Here is a 22,802-nt window from a genome sequence, read left to right on the forward strand (position 1 = left end):
CTGCGACATGAAAATGAAGACTTTAGAAAAAACCCTGTGAAGTGTTGTGTTTAAATAGTGTCTGTTTATCTCCTAACTTCTTTGGCTGGACCTGATCCCAGCAGGTCTTACATTAGCCATCACCAGAGTCGCTCTTTTTTTAAATATTCCTGCTAAGGTCTTTTAATCTCCGCCGACCCACGAGTGCACAGTGACCCCGGTGTCCACTTGTGACCTTCACTCGATACCAACTGTGTCAACATGAAGAATGGTGGGACTGGAGATAAAACACAGAAAACAGGTCAAGCGTTCTTCCTTAATCCCTGCTTCGTTTTTCCTCATCCCTGCGAGCCGGACTCGGACGGAATGTTCTCGCCCGTGCTGTTGGAGGACGCCTTCATCTCCTGACCCCACTCCCGGTTGCTGGACTCCTGCAGGCCGCGGCCCGTGGTCTCGATGGGCAGCGCGCAGGAGGCGAAGGCAGCTAGAAGGCAGCAGCAGCAGTAGACGGAGAGAGCCAGGTAGACGGAGGATTCCAGCATCACCTGCAGAAGGAAACGACCACAGTCGTCACCTCGCCGCTCTTCTAGTTGGGTTATGGTCTGTCCCTACCTGGGCGACGAAAGGTGTGATGAGAGCGCCGACTCTTGCCATGCCACTGCTGGTCCCCAGACCTAACGCCCTGGTCGCCGTTGGATACACCTGCCATGTGAGGGAAAATGATGTAGGCTTTTTTTAAAAATATATTGTCAGGCAAAGCACGATTAGAATGTGTAGGGGATATACAAATAAATAAATATTGACATATAGTATTAGTGATTATAAAATAAATTGTATAAGTCAATTGATTAAAATACTGATATTAACACGTACATCTGCAGTTATGAAATAAATGGTTTACTTTTGTTTATGTTACTGGTCACATGACCCAGATGAAGTCAGCCTTCAGCATTAGACATCAATATTAATAAACATGACATAAATTAAGTATGAAGTAAATATTGTCTTAAGTTAAATAGAAAAGTATAAAAAGGGGCAGAAATAATTATAACTGTACTTCTTTCTGATCTTTAACAATATCTAAAAACAACTTTTTTGACGAGTTGAAAATATGTTTGTTAACAACTGAAAATAGTTTGATTATAGTTGAAAATAGTTTGATTATAGTTGAAAATAGTTTGATTATAGTTGAAAATTATTTGATTATAGTCAAAAATGATTTGATTATAGTTGAAAATAGTTTGATTACAGTTGAAAATTGTTTTTATTATAGTTGTAAATGGTTTAATTATTGTTGAAAATTGTTTAATTATAGTTTAAAATTGTTTGATTGCAGTTGAAAATTGTTTTTATTATAGTTGTAAATGGTTTAATTATTGTTGAAAATTGTTTAATTATAGTTTAAAATTGTTTGATTACAGTTGAAAATGATTTAATTAATGTTTAAAATTGTTTAATTTCAGTTGAAAGTTGTTTGATTACAGTTGAAAATATGTTTTATTACAGTTAAAAATGGTTTAATTACAGTTGAAAACTGTTTGATTATAGTTGAAAATTGTTTGATTGCAGATAAATATTGTTTGATTATAGATAAAAATGTTTGATTAAAACTACAATTTGTTTGATTACAGCTGGAACTTGTTTTATTGTGGAAAAAAAAAATGGTTTGAATACAGTTGGAAATTCTCCAATTTCACATATAAGATGTACACAGAACAGAAGTTGTGTACTGTAAGAGTACGATTGTATTAATGTACAGCTGAACTGTAAACGTAAATGACAAGATGAGAGTAAAATAAACAATAAACACCAAAAGCTTGTTTGGTAAAATGCCGGTTGTTAATGATTGAAATGTATTTTTAGAAGTGAATTCAAACAAACGTTTTACCTCTGGCGTGTACACGTAGGCGGCCTGGAATCCTCCTGAGATGAACGCTCTAGCGATGAATATCAACACTGTCATGGATGTTCTACAACAGAGTTGGAGACAGTGGTGAAACCAAGAATAGGTTCAATATCAGGTGAACATTCTCTCCATACCTTCCCACGCAGCCGTACAGAGGAATGATGCACATGGAGAAGACGAAGAAGCAGAGCGCCATGGTCTTCCTCCTGCCTAATCGATCGATGGCCCACAGTGTCACCAGCAGACCTGCAGTCAAGAACCAACACTTGACGCCCACATTCAGACGGTTTCTTCACAATATCGCCTGTTGTAGACGTACATAAAGTATCAATACTGCCATAAATCATGATTTTTCATACACTATCTATATTCTACAGCATACAGTATATATAATTATAATATTTTTGGGAGAGTTCAAATCATATTTTATTCTTTACAATAGTTATGTAATGGTTTATATTTCATAGTGTTTGTTTAAAATAAAAGAATTCGTTTTTATTTGCAATTAACATGTAAATATTTACGGCGTTTCTTCACATTTTTTTTTTTCACTTTTTGTGTTGCAATTAAACCTCAGATAACTAGATGGCGGCAGTTATTGGATCCTCCACAGGTTACGGAACATTGAAATCCAATGTCTGAGAACAAGAGGATACAGTCGAGTCCAGCAGCTTTTAAAGCTGATGTTTGGACATATTTTGGTTTTAAAACAAATTAAATCAGTTACGACGTTCGTCAAAGTCATTTATCCGTAATTTCTGCAACACCAGAGTCAAGTACTCGACAATACTACAAATATATCCTTGTTACTACAGTACAGCAACATTATACGTATTGTATCGCCAGATTCTTGCCAATACACCACATTACTGGCTACATGTATTTTAATCAATTTAATTTGATACTTTCTTTAGCATTTTAAATCATTCATGGCAATGAGCTCAATTGGTCGACAGGGGGCAGTAGTGATCTGGACACAGTAGGTGCGTGGAAGAAAGGTAGCTTGCACTCAAAAGCGACAAAATATTTGTGGATCCACATGGACGACCATCAACAATTTATCAGGTGAAACAAACCCAGAATTATTTGACTTAGGAATTCAGTGTTTCTCGGCTGAAAATCAGGAAGTGTTACTTTCTTCCAACCTACGATTTTGTACAAAAATACTGCTCAGAGGCTCCGTTTTCAACTCTTTCCAAGTCAGTTAATATTATTTTAACAAACACTTTTAGAGACAGAAAAGGAGACACAGTATTTACCTGGGAACTCAGACAAGGTGGTCCACAAAAGATCTTTGTAGTCATCGGAGTTGAGATACTTGCATTCTAAACTACATGGAACGTCCATCTTATTGGTTTTGGACACTGGTTGGGCGACAAAAGACAGTAGTTGGCAAAAAGGTTTGAATTTGAAAGAGGTTTTTGAAGTTAAAATGTTAAAGCCAAGGTCATTAAAAACTAGGGTCATGACCTCAACAATTATGTGAAGTCGGGTTTATGTTGAAGAGACGAGCAGGTCCCAGGGTTCCTTCACAAAGTACGAAGATATTTTGAAGGTCTGTGGAGACTCACTTCCGCAGACGCCTCCTTCCTGGAAGAGCTCCGTGGTCAGCAGCACCAGTCCGTAGTACGAGAAGGCGTTGGCGAACCTGTGAGGACACCGGGTCGTTCAATCGTTCGGATCGTCTGAGCTGTGAGGCGTTTCATCGAACTTACCAGATGAACCAGAGCAGAACTGTGGTCCATCGGAAATGCGAGGAAAACAAATCCTGGAACTTTCCACGCTGTTCCTGAATAAGATCAGCGAATAGATTAGCGTGGGAATGGGTGGATTTGGTTCTGGGGGTCACGACCTTTGACCTCACTCAGCCCCTAGTTTGCTCAGAAAATTATTTTTGAGATTTTCTTTTTTTCTCATTATATTTGGAGTTTTTTATTTGATGTTTTTGCAAGAGATCGGCTTTTTCTATCACACTTTACAAATTAAATGTATATAAATTAAATAAAACCAATTTACAAACAGTTTAACTTATGGCTTAACTACACTTGTTCTGTCTTTATATATATTTTTTAGTATAATTATCATGGATCTGCCACAAGGTCACAGTCAATTCATTGGTTCCCGAGGAAAAGGCCGAAGAATCATCTCAAGAGGACTCTGTGTTTAAGTTGAATTTTTAAAACCGAGTCACGTGCGCTGAACATCCGGCTCACCTGTCTGGCCGCGATGAGTTTGCCAAGCGGCATCGGCGCTCCATTCTCCGTCGCGATACGCTTCAGAGTACACAGAGCTTTCTCCTGGTTCCCCGTCAGCACGTCGTATCTGGCGCTCTCCGGCAGCCACTGGCGACGCAAACACTCGTGAATAACACACATTGGAGCCTCGAACGAAGAAGAACTCACGAAAGACAAGATGGCGAAGATGAAGAGGGGAATGGTGGAGAGGCCGAGAAGCCACCGCCAGCCCAGGGAAGGCATGACCAAGATGGCTAAGAGGACTTCAAACACTGTGCCCAACGCCCAGAACACCTAGAAGCAACGGATGTTCAGTACGAGAGCAGAACAGCTGCGTCACTGGATCTTACCTCGATGAGCAGGATACACGTGGCCCTGGACTTCATCGGTAAGAACTCAGCATATAGTGTGACTCTGAAGAAAAAAAAGGGTTGGAAAGTCAGTCGCTCATATGTCCTGGTGGAGATTATTGATCCACAGTTACTCACGATTGGGGGGCACCGCCGATGCCGAAGCCCACCAGGGCACGTAAGACCAGGATCCAGCCATAGATTGGAGCGAAAGCACTCAGCAGTCCGTAGAACATGGTCCACAATACGCTCATCTTCAGACCCTGCACGGATTCAACATATCTTAACCTAGGGGCCTCCACCCTTTTCTGTTAACCCTTGTGTTATCTCAGGGTCAAAGTGACCCAGGGGCCTGAAAACAAATGTGTTTGTGGTATCCCTTGTGTTATCTCAGGGTCAAAGTGACCCAGAGGCCTGAAAACAAATGTGTTTGTGGTATCCCTTGTGTTAACTCAGGGTCAAGGTTACCTGAAGGCCTGAAAACAAATGTGTTTTTGGTATCCCTCGTGTTGGCTCTGGGTCAAGTTGAATGACCTCCACCACTGCATATGTATTTATGGAAGCCAGGGAGGTCGTTCACCTTGACTCAGAGACAACACAAGGGATACCACAAACACATTTGATTTAAGGCCTTCAGGTCACCTTGACCCAGAGACAACACAAAGGGTTAAATGTAACTATTCTTTTCACGGACCGACGTTTGGATGGAAAAAAGTAAAAATACAAAATATTTATATACAAAATACCTTACAGATTTCTTTAACTTTACTTTACAGTTACAAATGTCTCCCTGACATGGGTCCATGGGTTGGGGACCACAGTTAAGCTCTCTGTTTATATGAGAACAAATGACTGATGTTGCTTAAGATAAACTTAAGATTGTGAATCTTCCTCGAACACTAACATGATGTTGAATTCATCACGTAATTACCGTCTTCCTTCCGTACTTGTCGGATATGTTTCCCCACAGGGACGAGCTCAGCATCATTCCTATAAACACTGCCTGCAAAACAAACAAACGTTAATTAAAAAATGAATTATCAACATATTTGAGTCTGAGAAAAGTATTGAAAAATAAAAGATCTTCTGAGCTTTTGCAAATACTGTTTTCACTAACAGTTATTCTAACTTTGACATACATTATAAGATATTTAAGTAAGATGATGATATGTTTTTATTGTTCCCAGATTAGGGACAATCTAGGTTCTCACAACAATTCACAAAAATTGCAAAAATCATAAAAAATAAACAATAATAAAAATATGAAATGATGAATAAATAAACAATAATGATACAATGGCATATAAATTGTTGATTAACATTTGTAAGCACAGTGTAAACTACAATTTACATAAAAAACATTTATTTAAAAAAATCAAGTTTGTTTGCAGTAAAAAATCATAAAAGACACATTAAAAAAACACTATGAAGTATTTGACATCATGATTGTGGTTTTATAAATTCACTGCTTAACAAATATACGCATTAGTTTATTCCTAAAATACATTTATTTGATTGACAAACGTGGTATAACATTGTGATACTGTAACATGTATGACCACTAGATGGCAGCATACTCTCCTGAAATAACAGTCTTACCGAGGTGAGCAGAGCCACCTCCATGCTGTGCAGCCTCCATTCACAGTGGAGCTGAGGAGCTAAAATACTCAAGATCATCATCTCCATGGCATCAGCCATCTGAGGAGAGGATACTGTTAGAGTCTTCAAAGAAAAGGACGGAATATCTCACGAATATGTCTCACCCAGGCCAGACCGGTGAGGATGGAGAGCTTCCATTGGAACGTCCCGAAGCCGATGGCCTCCACGGCGTCCTCCACCATGAAGGTGTCTACGATCAGAAGACAAGGTTTGATAGAACACCAGGGTGAGACGTTGAGGACATGTGTTCCAGGATCAGGGTACTACCATCAGAGGGGTTGGCAAACTCTCGAGGTACGGGGACGCCGTCCGCCAGAGCCACGTTCTCCAGCCCGGCCGCCTCGGCCGCCCTGCCCGCGTGCTCTTGACCCTCCACATCCTCCTCCGAGCGAGCGCTCTCCCCTGTGCGCCGGAAACGGACCACTCTGAGATAGAAATCAGAACATTGTGTCAGTTCCAGGTCATCGTGAAGCATCGGTATCCTTGAGATTTAATGAACTAACTCTCCACAAAATATTGTCAGGTTTTTCACCTTCATTCATGCAAAAGATTGTTCTGGGGTCGAGGCATAGATGGGGTAGAAACACGGGCAGTTACCCTGGTGACTGTGAATAAACATCCATTCGACAGTATAAGTGCAGATTAAACACCCACGTTTGTTCTCTGAGAGGATGTAATCTTCTGCCTGATCCAAACAAAGGTTTTTTTTAGCATGAATATAGAAGACATTTCGTAACCTTGAGCTGTAGAAAGAACACGAGTCTGTTTGCCACTTTAAAGGGGATTCAAATTGTATGGATTTATGACCTGCATGAGGAAATGAACACTGTGTTTTGGATCAAGTTACTCCGGACAGGATTTAATTTGATGAGGTTCAATCAACGTGCTCACTAAGAAGCCTCACTGTGCATCATGAGAGTTATAGTGAAACAAACAAGAGGCTGTTGTTCTAAACACAGTCTCGGGACCTGCTGAAGAAGATCCATATTTATAATGATAGATCAATGATAAAATAGTGGAGCCATATGAGCCCACTATTTTTATTATTTAGCATCTCTAAATCAGTTTGACAGATTTATTTTGTATTAAAAAAAAACAGGAACCAATAATACATATTCAATACTTTTCCAGGCTGCACAGAATGATTAAGTTAGCTATACATTCGCCCCCAGGAAAGAAATGTAAATGCTATCAACACATATTTCTTATTTCTCTACTGTCTTGTTTTCCTATTTATGTATTTATTTTTCGACAAAATAATCGTATAGGACAGATGGAACCACAGCCAATATATTTTAAATATTTTTTTAACCCAAACATTGACCCGTTCACCCAGAGTTCTACAGCATGATACAGTTCTAAATAAAAAACACATTTAATTAGAATGAAAATGTATATCATATAAAATACATTGAAAAAACGTTAAAGTAACATGTAGTTTAATAGTGTTGTTTTACTTTTAACATAAAAAAGCAAACATTTATATTTATATAGTTTGAATAATGTATTGATAATGAAAAGAATGTCATGAAATAAGTCAAAAGTGCATATTTTGATGAAGATAGAAGTAGTTTTTAAATAACAAAATATTGTTATGCATTTAATTTAAAGTATTGTGGTGAATAAACGATGATTAAAGAGGACACATAAACAAAATCACATGAAACAGTAAAAATGGTAAATATCCTAAAACAACCCCCTTATAATAGTGGACCCACCAAGCCTATATGTATCAAGGTCTCAAAAGGGTCCAGTTCTATGGGATCACTGACTCAAGGTATGATCCAGAAAAACAGAAGATGATTTAAAAGCATCTTTAAAGCTTCACCAAATAAACAGGTGTGTGTGACACCGTGCGTGTGTCAGGGGCTACTTCACGACCACAGCTGCGTGTGCAGAACCTGAACTAAAATATGAATGAGTGCTGCAAGAATAAAGCTTCACCTCAAACGTTTTAAACGAACTAAACGAGCGGAACCGCTTGCACTGTCAAGTTTGGACCATTTGAACATGCGATGTCTGCTCTGTTCTCTTCTTCTAATGCGAGCTATTTGTGGTCCAGGACTGAAACAAACACGCTGTGTGAGGCTGAAGGCCGAACACGCCCACGCCGCTCGACATTGGACCGAGTCGGAACCGCCGACAGCGTCGCCTGTACTCACGGCAGCTGTCTCAGTTGAAACAGATCTTCGTCCATTTTGCTGCTTTGGCGTCTGTGTTCGGCCTCATCGCCGTTTACATGACCAGGACGAGGTTTCAGCACCGAGGACAGCGACACACTCCCACCGCCCGCGCGCGGCCAATCACAGAGCGCGGGAGTGCGCCCACCGGGAACGCGCGCACACGTACACAAACCGGCGTAAACACAATATTAAGTGATTCGATCCATAACAATTAGAAAACTATTTTTAACCACCGCCTTGAAGCATGAGAGAACAGGGAAAAAGCTCATTAAAAACACATTGATTGATGTTGTGTAAAGTCAATGTTGTTTAGAATATTAAAGTAAAACTATAGTTTTATTAATAATTCAAAAATAATGAAACACAATAAACTCATTAAATATTCAATGTAATGCCAAGGTTGTGACAAATGACATATTTCAGTCTCAAATTGATTTTTCTTGTATCTTTTAATACGTTTGTCAAACCTGCAGATCTTTATTTCAGGATGACAGAATGAAAAGTGTTTATTCATTTGCATGTACGTAATTTTGATTTTTTTTTTTTATTGGGGATTTAAATAAGACATTAATCGTATACTTCTACCATTATTGAACCAACAGTTAATAATAACAACACGTTTAATTCAAGTCAAATACCTCTTCCAATTTAATTTATGACCGACTTGACAATCAACCAAAATAATACAAAACATCTCATTAATAGCATAGATTAATGGACAATATTAGCCAGATGTCTTTAAACAAAATACAAAAAAAAAACATGCACAAAATACACAGTGCCCTGTTAGTGTGCTATTGTGATTGTGTTTCAATCTTTAATTTTATTTATTTTTGAAATACAAACTTTGTTTAGATTTTTCAATTATTTTCATTAACATCACATGTATAATATGGTCACATTTTGAAGAATTTTGGTAAATATATTTTGGTAATGGAAACAAAGGCCTTTTTTTTAGATTAATGATTGTAATGCTTAATAAGATTTGTTAAAGATAAGAGGGAACTCTGGAATAACAACATTGTACGAGAATATTTATAGAAAAATCGTTTTAATATTAATAACATGTTTCTGCATTAACGCATCTAGCCCCAGTCACATTAGCATCCAGCAGATGGCAGCAGAGATTGAAACTTGTCTCCCCTCGACACCGTTTACACGAGAAGAAGAGGTGAAAATGTCCGTGGAGGAACACCGACGACTCCAGAGTTCCGCCATGAAAACATGCTGAGTTTGGCACGGTATACTCGGATAATCTTCGGGAAGACTTTCTTGGAACTCTAGCGCCATATTCTATGCTCGGCTAACAGCAGCTGTGAGCTTTTATTAGCTCAGCCGGACTGAAGAGAACCGGGTCATGGCGACGCAACAGAAGCAACAAGAGAAGCCCCGAGTCTGTTGTTAAATAGTGTGGAGACGAGAGAGGAATGTAAAGTTCGACTCCAGACAGATGTTTGGTCAATTTCAACTCGGTTGCATGTGGAAAACAAAAGGAATATTAAGGTATGCAAGTTAAACAGTAGCAACATGCTAAGTTAGCCTGTTTACTGTTGAGGTCTGTGTTGACACTCATGTGTTGATCTGTTTGAAGCAACAGTTCAAAGTCCACTGACGTCTAAAGGTGAACCCTGACTACGCCTTTGTTGTTGGATCCCTCTTTATTACAAAAAGCTATTAGAATGACAAAACATTTGGTGGAACCAGTCAGAGAAAAACTCTACTTTAGACTTTGCAAGTTTTTTGTATTTTTAACACCGATCGTGTCTTATACGTGCATTTTACAGCTTAGTCAATTGTTTGCTAGAACTCAAACAATGGCTGAGTGAAAACACTTTGGTCATTGCTCCTGATTATAAGGTTCCAGGGTTGAGTCAGTACTTGGTTGACTTAGGTCAGTCTGTCAAACTGAGCCTGATCTATTCATGGTCAGACTCCTCCTTACATCAGTGATCTTATCCAGACTTACACCCCAGCTCGGGCTCTGAGGTCTGTGGATCAGAATCTACTGATGGTTCCACGCACACGGTTCAGGACCAGAGGAGAGAAATCCTTCCAGGCTGTTGCTACTAAGCTTTGGAATGATCTTCCTCTCTATTTGTGCTTGATGGATCTACTGACTCCTTCAAGAAACATCTTAAGACATTTTTATTTGTTCAGGCTTTTCCTTGATTTTCTGGAACTCCTGTTGTGTTATCAGTTTTTATCTTGCCCTTTAAAGTATATACTTTATTGAATATTGTTTTGATTGTTTAAGCGCTTTGTGACCCTGGTCTGGAAAAGCACTATACAAATAAAAATTACTTACTAACTTACTTACTTAAGTTGACCACATAATCTGAGGTTGTATTTGAATCAGTTCGATCAATGTTGCAGAGAGTTCAACCAGCAGCTGTTGTAGCCAGATGTTCCTGCCACGCTGAATAAAAGAAACTTCCTTTTTAGTAACTTACTTTTTTGTTTAACTTGTTGCAGAAGCAAGATGATGAAAAACTGGGTTGTCATCGGCGGCATCGCTGCTGCCATCTCAGCAGGAGCCTACGTCTTGTGGGGTCCAGTCCTCCAGCAACGGAAGAAGAAACGCGGTAAGGCAAATTTTTCTGAAGATTCTTTTCAAGACACTAACTGGAGCCTTGTTTATTTCCAGGTATGGTCCCTGGTCTGTTGAACCTGGGAAACACCTGCTTCCTCAACTCTTTACTTCAGGGACTGGCAGCATGTCCCTCCTTTATCAAGTGGCTGGAGGAGGTTTCCTGCTCACCTACATTTCAATCATGTAAAGAAAAACCTCTGTCACAAACTCTTCTTCAGCTTCTCAAAGGTAAGCAAACCAGCAGTTGTCTGTGAAAGCTGTCAGAGCAGTTGCTGATCCTCCTTGTATCAACAGCGTTGTCCAGCAATGAGCCTGGCGAGGAAGATGTGATCGATGCTGGATGCTTGTTGGATGTTCTCAGGCTTTACCGCTGGCACATCAGTTCTTTTGAAGAGCAGGTTGGTCAGACGCAATACAAATCATTGATATGTTTATGATATCTTAGTTTCTATTAAAGCGGACTCAATCCTCTTTCCTGTCTAATGAAGTTCTGCTCATTCCTTTGATCCAAGGAAGAGTACAATTTAGAATTAAAACAGTGGATTTATTGATAGCAAAGAATGATTACAAAGGTAGGCCATACAAGACCTTAAATACAACAGTTAACAAAGAATGCAAATTATTCAGAAATACCAGAAGTTCGAGCGCTCAGTACAGTCTCTGTCAGAAATCCTGGTTCACCCACCAGATCCTTCCAGAGAGTTGCTCCAAACTTCTTAGCATGTCCCCTCTTTTAAAGACCTTGAGACCCTCCCCGAACATGTGAAGTAAGTTGAGTATACAATTACAAACTCGGGGTACAGGATGTTTTGCAAAATCTGACTCCTTTATGAACAACAGATGTTGTATTCATGCCTGGACCTAAACACTGACCTAAACAATGAATCTTCAGTCTTCCTTCACACTTGTTATCTCGAACCAGGTCTGTAGACCATCAATTCTGGGTCATAACATTTTTAAGATTGTTCTGGCTTCCTATCTCAACAAGGAGAGGATGCCAACATGGCTGCGTCCTCCTTCCAACACGTTTAACTTTCACAGTTTGGAACTATTGTAACACAGAGGTCTCTGTCAATGGTATCAGAAACGCACACCAAGGTTCACACAAAGTTGAGGCACAGATGCTTAGAGCCTTCAACTTTTGAACCCTGCTCTTTGGGAATAACAAGTTGTTAAAAACTCTGAATAGAAGAAAACATTATCAATGTTAACAATTCAGTACATAAAATGAGGATATATAATTTAACCCTTCATTGAGTACATATATGTGGATCAATCTGAGGATATATCTTCACTATCCATAAACGGGTTTTGACAAATGACCTCAATCAAAGATGAATTTCTCTTATTTAGTGTCTGTCATGCACAGCTGATAATAGATGTCACTCAAATGACTGATCGAAGTAATAATCTTTGCCAATATTCTTCTCAAGGACGCCCATGAACTCTTTCACGTCCTCACTTCATCTCTGGAAGAAGAGCGGGATCGACAACCGAAAGTCACACATTTGTTTGACGTGCAGTCACTGGAGGTAAGTTACGTTCCTTCACGGCTCACGAATAATACCAGCTAATCTCTGGGAACTAAAACACCCGTCAATCACAATTGAAGCAGTAATTCTTAAACAATAAATGCAAACTTATATTTTGACAAAATTAACTTTTTGTCCAGTGAATAAATAATATTGGTGCATTCAATTGTTCAACACGATCAAAAATAAACTTTAGATTAATCAATGTTTTACATTTTGATTTAAGTCCACTGATCCTTGTAGACATGTTGTCCAGCCATTAAGATTATGAACATTAATTGTTCATGATCAATTAATAAAAAGGTGTCAAAACGTCACTTGCAAGGTTGTTTTTGCAGCCTCTCCCACTAACCATCTTCTTCTCTGTGCTCTGTTGAAGTCGTCGTCTGTCCTGGATGAGAAGACCTGCAGAAGTCGAGGTGAGAAGACAAACTGTGATTATTATCGAATGTGATAAGAATTATTTTCTGACAATATTGTAAAAATCAATGACTTCGACAGCACCTCTCTACCCTATACTGAGTTCTTGGAAATTCCAGCATCCGTTTCACGGCCGGCTGACGAGCAACATGTCGTGCAAGAGATGTGAGCAGCAGGTGAGTTTGAGGTTTTGTCAGACTGAGCACTTGTTTACTGTTGGACTTATTGTGCATCATCTTCTAGAGTCCAGTACGATACGACTCCTTTGAAAGTATTTCCTTGTCCATTCCTCTTCCTCAATGGGTGAGTCCCTAGTCGTCGCCACAGGATCAACATCAACCTACGTTATCTTTATATTTTGTCTTCTTCGTTTGTTGACAGGGTCGACCGATCTCTCTGGATCTGTGTCTGCAACATTTCATCTCCTCGGAGACCATCGGAGGAGTGACGTGTGATAATTGCACCAGGGTTTGTTGTGTTTAAACATTTCCTCACAGGCTTTAAATATGAATCCACACCAGTTACTTATTGTTGATGAGGAATCATTTGTGGATTAGACTTTTGAAGTCGGATGACCTTGTGTTGATAGCCTTGCATTACGGTTTGTTAGTTCTTTGGTTACGTTCTGATTTTTCTCCGACAGCTTCAACGAGGGGCGATGGTCAGTGGACAAGTTCCAGAAGGCCAGAGGACGACGTTTGTGAAGCAGCTTAAGTTGGGAAAAGTAAGAACTCTTGACTGTTTAATTCGCAAAGATCGCATTTGATAAAAAACCAACAAACATTGGTCTTTAGCTGAAACTTTTTCAACCGTTTATACTCTGCAAGCAGAAACATAAACATGATAAAAAAAAAAAAAACATTGCATTGTAGGTAATGCATCCATAAGATTGTGTTTCTTTGGAAGTAGTTGTTTACAAGTTTTTATCCTTGAAGAGGAAGTCAAGTTCTCCATTTTGGTGAATCTCCTCTAGAGCTATAATATGGGGGTATTAACCTTCAACCAGCAGCAAGTGTAACCTTAAATAAATATCCATCACTCACAGAAATATCCAAGAGGAAATCACCAAACTTTAAGTTTTTCCAGGTTTTACATGTGTCTTGTCAGGCAACTTGGTGGTTAAATATTACTTTGTCATCCTATTTTGTGTGTTATCCTATTTTGTTCTTTTCTTCTGTACCGACTCGACAAGAAATACCTATGTTGTGTTAAAACTGACAATTTATTTTTGTGCCTAATATTTCCACAGCTCCCTCAGTGCCTTTGCATCCACCTGCAGAGACTGACCTGGTCCAATGAGGGGACGCCGATCAAGAGACAGGAGCACGTGCAGTTCGCAGAGTATCTGACAATGGACCGCTACAAACACAAGGGAACCTCGCGAAGAAGCCATCTTCTCAATAGTTCTCTGCTCACGTCGAGCAGATCTGAGGACAGCGACACAGAAAAGCCCGCAGCAAACGGCGAAGGTATTACGCAACCTTCGGTGATGCACATGTTTTGAAGCTGCGACTCATCCTGCCGTCATGTCTCTGTAGATACCAAGCACCATAACAACAACAAACCCTTCTCCAATGGAAACTTCTCATCTCTTTCTCTTCCCTCGCCTGTCAATCAACAGTTTCCGCTGACCTTCAATTACAGGTAAGGAACAGCATGTGTGTTCAAGAGATTTGTTATTTATTTTTATTTTGCTGCAGGTCCACAGAGTACCTCTTCCAGCTGGCAGCAGTGCTGGTGCATCACGGGGACATGCACTCGGGACATTTCGTCACCTATCGGCGCAGCCCGTCGCCCCTCCATAGTCCTTCGCATCTCTCCTCCCACTGGCTCTGGGTGTCGGACGACTCTGTCCGCAAAGCTAGCCTGCACGAGGTTCTGTCGTCCAACGCTTACATGCTCTTTTATGAGCGGATCCAAAGACCAAACGCTGCTCTGGCGCCAGAATGAGGACGTAACTTCTGATGGCGTCTGAAGGATGATGGATACAAAAGGATTACCAGGACAATAAATTGAATGCTGCCATGTTGAACTTTGATGCCTTTTTCCTCAAAATCATTACGACTATCATAGTGAATCTGAGAGAGATGAAGGAAGACTTGAGTTACATCATGATGAGCCCCCTTATTCAAGTGAACGTTGCATCCAGGTGAGATCCAAGTGCCATAACGTCTAACCCGACATGTAACGTGATCACAAACGATGTTGTACGTGAGACCGTTTGGTAGAAGACTTGTGTGTGTTACTCTATATTTTTATGTCTGACTGACGACTGCCACTCGTCCTCTTGTCATGTTGAAGCAGGTTCTGATGCAAAACCTGCTTTTGCACTAATGTGTATATAAATGTAAAATGGCGTGTCTGTGATTTTTGGCGTCGGTTGGTGTCAAAATTAAAGGAGAAATGAGACATTGTTTGGGTGTGTATCATGTTGAAATTTCCTTTTTAGTTAATAGACAGTAGTCCACATACAGACCACTTTCAAAACATGACACGTAGATGTACGTGTCTGGAACAATCTTGAACGTACACAAATGCTACGGTAAACTATCATGTTACAAAAATACTTTCCCCCCCAGTCATCTTCAACAACTCGCCATGTTCCAGACTACAAAAAAAACTCAACTTAAAAGTGTATGTTCACAAATATCTAGTGATGTGCAGACAGATATTTGAAGTGGACAAGAAAGAACATGCATTAATTTACCTTTGATAATTCTTGCTCGGTGGTCCACATATTTTCTTTTGTATAACTGCAGATTAAAGTGTAAAATGAGAAAAACGAATCACAAAACCATTTTCGTGCTATTTAACAAAAATAAATACGGATTTAGCTGAATTGCTGAGAATTGCTAAAGCTAGCTGATTTCAAATGTGCAACAATGCTAATAAATCATCTGAAATTGATAAACAATATTCATCAAAAATATAACATCAATAATGACTTTCAAACTGATAATATCCAATGTTTAAACATCACAAAAAAGCTCTGATAGTCTAATAATCAAACATGACATCTTTAGAACTTGGTTAACAAAGCTAGCTTGCTAGCTAGTCAAGTGGTTGGACCGCTGTTCACTCATGGACTCCAAAGATTCTCCATTTTCTTTCTTTGCACCGAGAACCTCACACTTTAGATCATTGAAGACAGCGTATCTATCTATCTAATTTTCAAACCACTTTGGCATGTTTAACTTTATCACGCCAACGCTAATACTTTAATTGAACTATCTTGTACATACTAACAACTGTGTTGACGAAGAATCACAGATGTCAAATACTTAAGAGACATTTTTCACATTCCTTTTCTTTATTTACAAAATAATATTGAGTCACCATGAATGTACACGAGGCAAACATTCATAAGAGCAAGAACAAATTAAACAGGTTTAGCAGGTTTACAGCCAACCTTTATAAAGGGGGTGTTTGAAGAACAAACATGATATATATACATTTATTTAACTTTCTTCTGGTCAACCAGAATGCGTCGAAAGGTCAGGTTGACGCGAGGACAGACTACCCTCTTGCGTACTGGAAGACTGTGGTACCAGAAAGTGTTGGTCGGTGCGTTCATGAGCAGCAGACTTCCCGGAGCCAGCTTGACCTTCACCGGGTCGATCCGACGCGAGCCCCGTTTTCCCCGAGCGTCTCTGTGACGGAAGACGAAATCTCGAGCCGCCCCGAAAGACACGGAGGCGATGGGACAGCGAGGGTCCAGCTCTTTCTCGTCGTCACGGTGCTCGCCCATGTGGTCCTGCCCGTCTTTGTACCTGCAGGACAGGATCATGTGACTCAAAGGTAATGATGGAGAGCTTGAGACAAATGTGGCGCAGGAATGATGGATAAATACACCACTCCAGGTGTCTCCTTGTCTCACCTGTTGACCAAGACAAAATTAAAGGTCTGTCCGGTTGTTTCGGTGACTTTATCCCGGATGTATTCCAGAGTAGGAATCCACGGGCAGGCCAGACGAGCGACTCCAGAGTACTTGTACTCCAGACCAGCATCTCCATATGTGGCCTGCTTCCTGGGCATGTTGTAGACCTTCCCAAACACTTGCACCTTGGCCTCCTTCCCTGCAGAAAATTGACTTTTTTTTATAACCAGAAGATTACTTTTTTTTTTTTATGACATGTTTTACCTGTCGCATACATAACCTGCTCTTCAAGCTGCCTGAACAGTTGCTCAGCTTCCTGTTTGGAGAAGAGCAGAGCGTAGTCGCAGTCCAGACTCTCGGCTTCTATCTTCTGCCAGGGAACAGGGTCGGCGAACTCTGAAGACCCCTCATCCTCCTCCTGCTGCTTCATCCTCTCATGTCTTTCAAGGTGAATCTTGTCCTGGAATCTTTGTTGAGAAGACTTTTTCCTCGAAGAGACTTCCATTTTCTGAGGTTCTTCACATCCTTTGCCTGGAAGATTTGGGATTAGGTAAGATCACATAAAGAGTGGACGAGATCTTGAGTGACCTGCATCAACTTTTTGTGGTAGATATGATGCTAAATTTATGATTTAAGATACAATAGAGTGACGAAGCGTCAACTAGACACACCTGAAAATTCTCAGTAAGCTTCAAGTTACTATAAATAGTTTCTTTTAGAGGAATCTGATAAACCAATGCGATCGAGGGAGTGTATGACTCTCTCCACTTATGCTTAAGGGTTCAAGAATAAACTTTTAGTTATTTGAATAGTTTGAGTGTGGCTGTCCAGTTTATTGGCGTATAAATGTGTCTTTTTTTAAACCAATGACCATAATCTCTTCAACTATTTAATCCTGATTATAGAATTTAGGGATCTAAACAAAAGATGTGGCGTTATTTAGATGAGAGATCTTTATGAACAACAGCCCTCATAAACATGAACACGTGGTTTAGTGTTTTTATTCCAGCGTGCATAAAAATAAGCCAACTAGCTAAAATAACAAATTCTGTTTAAAGTTCAAACTTCCAAATGATCGCCACTCACTTTTCCCTCTGGTTAAACGCTTCTCATATCCATTTAAGGCTCAAATAAAGCGGACAAACATAAATAAACAATGTCGCAAATACGTCTTTAGACTCTGGAGGTTTTGAACGCGTCACAGCTCATTAACATATGACAGCTTCCGTTTAAAATTTGGCGCGTAATAGGTTGGCGGCTTCTGCAGGCACAGTGAGCCTCGTAACCGTTAGACAGTTTATTTAGACGTAATAGTAAAAATAAAAAATAGAATCGAAATGATTGGACAGAAGACGATCAACTCCTTTTTCTCACCTGTCGAAAAAAAGGTTGGCAAAGATGCGGTAAGCGATTATAACAACACTTTAAAGCCGTATTTCTGAAACAAATACTCCGTAATATAAAATGTATGCTGTTTTTATATGTTTGTATAGGAAAAAAAAAAGTTTGGCATGACTGAAATTGATGTATACCTCCTGAGGGATCAATAAAGTTCTACCTTACCTTACATGAAGAATAGACTCAGGAAGTTTCATGATATCCTGTGTACTTTCACAATAAAGGCCCTTTGAAAATGTTCATATACATTTATGCTGTTTTTAAATGTTTTTATTGGACTCGATTTACACGTTTACTGCTATTTTCTCCTTATTGGTTTTGATTTAACTTAATATTTCCTTATTTAGTCGTGCTCTGCATCGCTGTTCTTGAACGCCACACAGTCGTGCTGCGTTCACTGCCGTCGCCACGCTTCTTGCGAGGATGTTGTTGACGTCCAGATTTCATGACTTTCGACGGCCATTGACTCACGTTTCACTTCTTCTCCACTCTGGCAAACATACTCGGATAATGCAGAGGAAACGCAAGGCCCCGGAGCCGTCGAGCCCGCAGGAGGAGCCGCTGTCCCCGAAAGAACTGGACCAGATTTCCCGCAACAAGAAAGCCGCGCTGGAGAAACTGACTTCCGGTCAGACGCCCCCGGGGGTCGGAGAGAGCTGGAGAGACGCGCTGTCTGCAGAATTTGGGAAACCGTATTTCACCAGAGTAAGGTTATGGGTGATCTTTAAAGTTTGCTGTTCACTCACGTGGTTTGTTGTTTGTTTGCTCAGCTGATGCAGTTTGTAAGTGACGAGCGGAGCCGACACACCGTTTATCCACCTGCAGAACACGTGTTCACCTGGACCCAGATGTGTCACGTCAGAGATGTGAGTGCACCTGTGTCACACAAGCTATGATGACATTCTTAACACATTACTGTCTGGGGAAAGTTATTTTTAATATTGAGATATTCCTAATCCTTTTACAGTTTAGCCCTGTTGTGAACCACGAATATCTAATAGAAAATACACGAATGATTAAAGAAGATTGTTTACAGATTAAGGTGGTGATCCTGGGTCAGGACCCATACCATGGACCCAATCAAGCTCATGGACTGTGCTTCAGTGTAAAGAAGCCGGTGCCTCCTCCACCCAGGTAACCAAGGGTTTTCACTCTTGTGTAACTTGAATTTTAAAATCAATAAATGTCAAACGTAAATGACAAAAAAATGTCCGCCGTAGCGATGAAGGGAGAATGACGACTCTTTGTTTCTTCTAGTTTGGAGAACATGTACAAAGAACTGACCTCCGACATCGAAGGATTTCGGCACCCGAAGCACGGAGATCTGACCGGATGGGCCAAACAAGGTGCTTTCAAAGGCACGACGGCCTGGGTCGTATCTTCTCTTTAACACAGGCGTTGACTCTCTCTCGATCTGATCAGGTGTGTTGCTCCTGAACGCTGTGCTGACCGTCCGAGCACATCAGGCCAACTCCCACAAAGACAAAGGCTGGGAGACGTTCACTGACGCGGTGGTGCGGTGGCTCAGCAGCAACCGGGAGGGCCTGGTCTTCATGTTGTGGGGCGCTTACGCCCAGAAGAAAGGAGCTGCGATAAACAGAGTAAGTCCCAGAGACTTGGATTATTGTCCGGATCATTTTTTTTTCTTTTTTTCTTCCACTCAAATGGGAAACGGTTGCTTTAGAGTCGTCTCACCTTGTTTACAGAAGAGCCACCACGTGCTGCAGGCCGTCCATCCTTCTCCCCTCTCGGCTCACCGGGGATTCTTCGGCTGCAAACATTTCTCCGAGGCCAACAAGCGGCTGGAGGAGTCTGGGAAGTCCCCTGTGGACTGGACGTCTCTTTAAAGCGTCACGTTTTGTGTTCTAGTTTTAGTGCTGAATGACTTTATACGTTTAAGTTCTGTGTGTATATATATATATATGTTGTCGTGCTCAGCTTCTTGTAGATATGTTCATTGTTTTTTTGCTCTGTCTTAAGAACATTAAAGGTGTTCTATTTTTGCACCACATTTGAGTTAAGTTTTTAAGGTTAACATTTATTTTTAAGAATATAATTTAAGAAGATTTCCAGGTGAGCTGAGAAACTTTCTATTCAGAATATAGTGATAACTCCATAGAGCTCAAAGACCTTGGATAAAGATTATGCATAAACAGATGTGTGTTTGAAGTTGGTGGTCTTGGAAAGTGAACTATCTCATTGTTAATAAAAAAGGCTGGTTGCCATGGCGATGGACTCCACACGACCAGCTATCTCTGAGCAAAGAGGGCTGTTGATCAGGTGGACGAGGATCAAAACCTTGACCTCCTGTAAGAATTCAGAGGCGGATACTGTTTTGTTTTTTTAAAATCTGGCTTTTATGAATAAGGTACACCGAACATGCAATGTCGATACCGAAACTACTTTAACATTGTAATTATCCACTAAAAGAAACTTTATATTTAAAGAAGCATCACTTTTTGTTTTTTAAACTTATTTAAGTTTCAAGGATAAAGAAATATCAGACACACATCAACAAACGGTTGTTAACTTAATATTTGAAAAGGGGAAAGAGATGGTAATACAAATAACACAGATAAACACTTGTGTATATATACATAGTTTAACAATGTAATAGAAAATTAATTACAATTAATTATTTAAGTCACAACTAAAGGGAATTATAGTTTCCCCGAGGAATTAATATTTGAGGTGGAAACACAATGAACTAATAAAATAAAAAAATGATTCATGTATTCAACGTTTGCTTTGCTAAACATTGTTTACCCCGGATTTCGCGGAGGGGGCGTGTCAACACCATGTGGCGCGATGACGTCACCCGGAAGCGTTCGGAGGAGTTGTTTTTAACTGTGTTTGTTTTGGGTTAAAAGTTAGTGTGCTTGTGGTTTTGAGAAGAGATGCCTGTCCAAAGTTTACCAGTCCAGGGGAGATCTCCGCAGCTGCGTCTGCTGCACCAGTACCTGTTCCTCCTCAAGACTTATCCGATCCTCACCAAATCTGTAACCAGGTGAGTTTCTGCAGGTGATACTTGTTCCCCCTTGAGTCCACCTGAAGGTTGTCACGCTTCAAAAAAACAACTTGAAGTTGATATTCATTTATTTTTCACCAGTAAAAGTTAAATAGTCAGCTGACCAGTGGCAGCCAATCAGATCACTTTTAAAATCCTCCCCTTAAACGTTGACCCCCCGGATCCTCCGCCACACTGACCACTGTTTAAAGTGAAATAATAAAATAATGCTGCATGATAATAATTCTGTCTGTCTTCAGTGCTGTCATCTCAGCGCTGGCAAATGTCGTTTCACAGTATTTGGAGTCCAGAAAAAAGGCCAAAAATGGAGCAGTGGTCAGCAAGTTGGACGCAGTCGGACCAGCGCGTTACGCAATTTACGGGTGAGATTTTGAGGGTTTACCAGGGGTCACACCTGCCTTCTTTTCTGCAGGACAATAGCGAGAAACGTAATGTAAGATCTGTTAAAAAAAAAAGTAATAATAAAGTTTTGGTTGACTGTTCCTCCCTCATATTCAACATGATGTTTGATATGAACCTTCTCAGAAGTCAACACTGTCCTCCTGCAGGCTACTCGTCACAGGTCCGCTTAGTCACATCTTCTACCAGCTGATGGAGACGTGGATCCCCAGCACGGACCCCTACTGTCTCCTCAAACGTCTCATGCTGGACCGCTTCGTTTTTGCACCGGGGTTCTTGCTGATCTTCTTCTGTGTGATGAACATCTTGGAGGTGAGTGACCCTTCGGCGATCGGTAATAAAAGCCAGAGTCGTCGCTGTCAATCAAGGCTTAGAACTTTATTGGTAAAACGGTTATGATTTGTTAACCCCAATGGTAACGATGTTCTAAAAACAGGCGAAAGGATGGGATGAGTTTGAGAAGAAGATGAGAAGAACGTACTGGACAGCGTTGAAGATGAACTGGAAAGTTTGGACTCCCTTCCAGTTCGTCAATGTCAACTTTGTACCTGTCCAGGTGTTTGATTTTCTAAGGTGACTCTGTAACTTTGCAGTTTTCTAATTGTTCCATTCTTCTCTTTTTAGTTTCGAGTTCTGTTTGCCAACGCCGTGGCCTTTTTCTGGTATGCCTACCTCGCTTCTGTGAGGAAGTGAAGCTGACAACACGGCGCCACAGGAAGCTGAAGTGAACAGACTCTATGGTGCAGACAAATGACACGACACCAACTGATCAACACAGCGTGACTGTTTAAAACTGTATAAAACCTTTAAATGCTGCATTCAAATGTCAAACCCTTTTAAAAGCTACATGTGGATTTATTAATTTACTAAAGTGTTTACAAAGAAATTGCTAATATAATGTTAAATAATAATAAATAAACATTTCAAACATGGTTTCTCGTTTCTCATTTATTCATTCATTCTGTTCTCACTTCATTCATGTAGTCACTACAGCCCAGGATAGTATTGGAAGAATTCATATTGAACTATATTATAATAATTTTTGCTTTGTTCTTGACAGTGTGGTGATTATTTATTTTACCTAAAAATATATTATTGTTTATTGAGTCATCAAAACAGTGAGATTAAAACCAGCAGTGAATTAATAAGTAGGCTGGAAATAATCATGTAACAACGACATAACAAACCAAGGATTGCACACAAATTAATTAAACTCAAAACACAAAGTAAGTAATTATAATACAAAT

General features: G+C 40.1%; 3 protein-coding genes and 1 pseudogene across 5 annotated transcripts; 2 read left to right on the forward strand and 2 right to left on the reverse strand.

Annotated features, from left to right (window-relative positions):
- Nucleotides 1-79: 79 nt before the first annotated feature.
- On the reverse strand, nt 80-8,492 carry svopa (SV2 related protein a). Its single transcript, XM_087793079.1, has 16 exons — nt 8,291-8,492; nt 6,396-6,553; nt 6,233-6,318; nt 6,069-6,167; nt 5,401-5,472; nt 4,608-4,732; nt 4,470-4,533; nt 4,288-4,413; nt 4,099-4,227; nt 3,601-3,674; nt 3,457-3,533; nt 3,145-3,249; nt 2,020-2,131; nt 1,868-1,949; nt 592-681; nt 80-524 (listed from the first exon to the last, which is right to left on the reverse strand). Exons 1-16 carry the CDS (start codon nt 8,323-8,325, stop codon nt 318-320), a joined length of 1,641 nt encoding a protein of 546 aa, XP_087649205.1. The 5' UTR covers nt 8,326-8,492; the 3' UTR covers nt 80-317.
- Nucleotides 8,493-9,488: 996 nt separating this feature from the next.
- usp30 (ubiquitin specific peptidase 30) lies at nt 9,489-15,267 on the forward strand. Of its 2 annotated transcripts, none has more exons than XM_087793100.1 (13): nt 9,489-9,814; nt 10,784-10,893; nt 10,956-11,129; nt 11,196-11,299; nt 12,335-12,433; nt 12,813-12,852; nt 12,935-13,029; nt 13,097-13,156; nt 13,235-13,321; nt 13,497-13,577; nt 14,103-14,322; nt 14,392-14,497; nt 14,554-15,267. In XM_087793100.1, exons 1-13 carry the CDS (start codon nt 9,762-9,764, stop codon nt 14,801-14,803), a joined length of 1,479 nt encoding a protein of 492 aa, XP_087649226.1. In that variant the 5' UTR covers nt 9,489-9,761; the 3' UTR covers nt 14,804-15,267. The 2 variants fall into 2 exon arrangements, with proteins under 2 accessions (XP_087649226.1, XP_087649231.1); XM_087793105.1 differs by lacking the exon at nt 9,489-9,814 and adding an exon at nt 10,032-10,202.
- Nucleotides 15,268-16,190: 923 nt separating this feature from the next.
- Nucleotides 16,191-19,909, reverse strand: alkbh2 (alkB homolog 2, alpha-ketoglutarate dependent dioxygenase). Its single transcript, XM_087779197.1, has 7 exons — nt 19,833-19,909; nt 19,579-19,715; nt 18,875-18,966; nt 18,600-18,801; nt 16,995-17,261; nt 16,731-16,929; nt 16,191-16,623 (listed from the first exon to the last, which is right to left on the reverse strand). Exons 1-7 carry the CDS (start codon nt 19,907-19,909, stop codon nt 16,308-16,310), a joined length of 1,290 nt encoding a protein of 429 aa, XP_087635323.1. The 3' UTR covers nt 16,191-16,307.
- Nucleotides 18,173-22,488, forward strand: LOC148087949 (uncharacterized; annotated as a pseudogene). The gene is made up of 9 exons (XR_015711413.1): nt 18,173-18,833; nt 18,899-18,994; nt 19,165-19,262; nt 19,386-19,474; nt 19,551-19,729; nt 21,396-21,518; nt 21,705-21,867; nt 21,992-22,111; nt 22,180-22,488. The product of XR_015711413.1 is annotated as an uncharacterized LOC148087949 (transcript).
- The last annotated feature ends 314 nt before the right edge of the window (nt 22,489-22,802 follow it).

This window comes from Callionymus lyra, chromosome 1, assembly GCF_982586985.1.
Source record: "Callionymus lyra chromosome 1, fCalLyr1.hap1.1, whole genome shotgun sequence".
Taxonomy (NCBI): domain Eukaryota; kingdom Metazoa; phylum Chordata; class Actinopteri; order Syngnathiformes; family Callionymidae; genus Callionymus; species Callionymus lyra.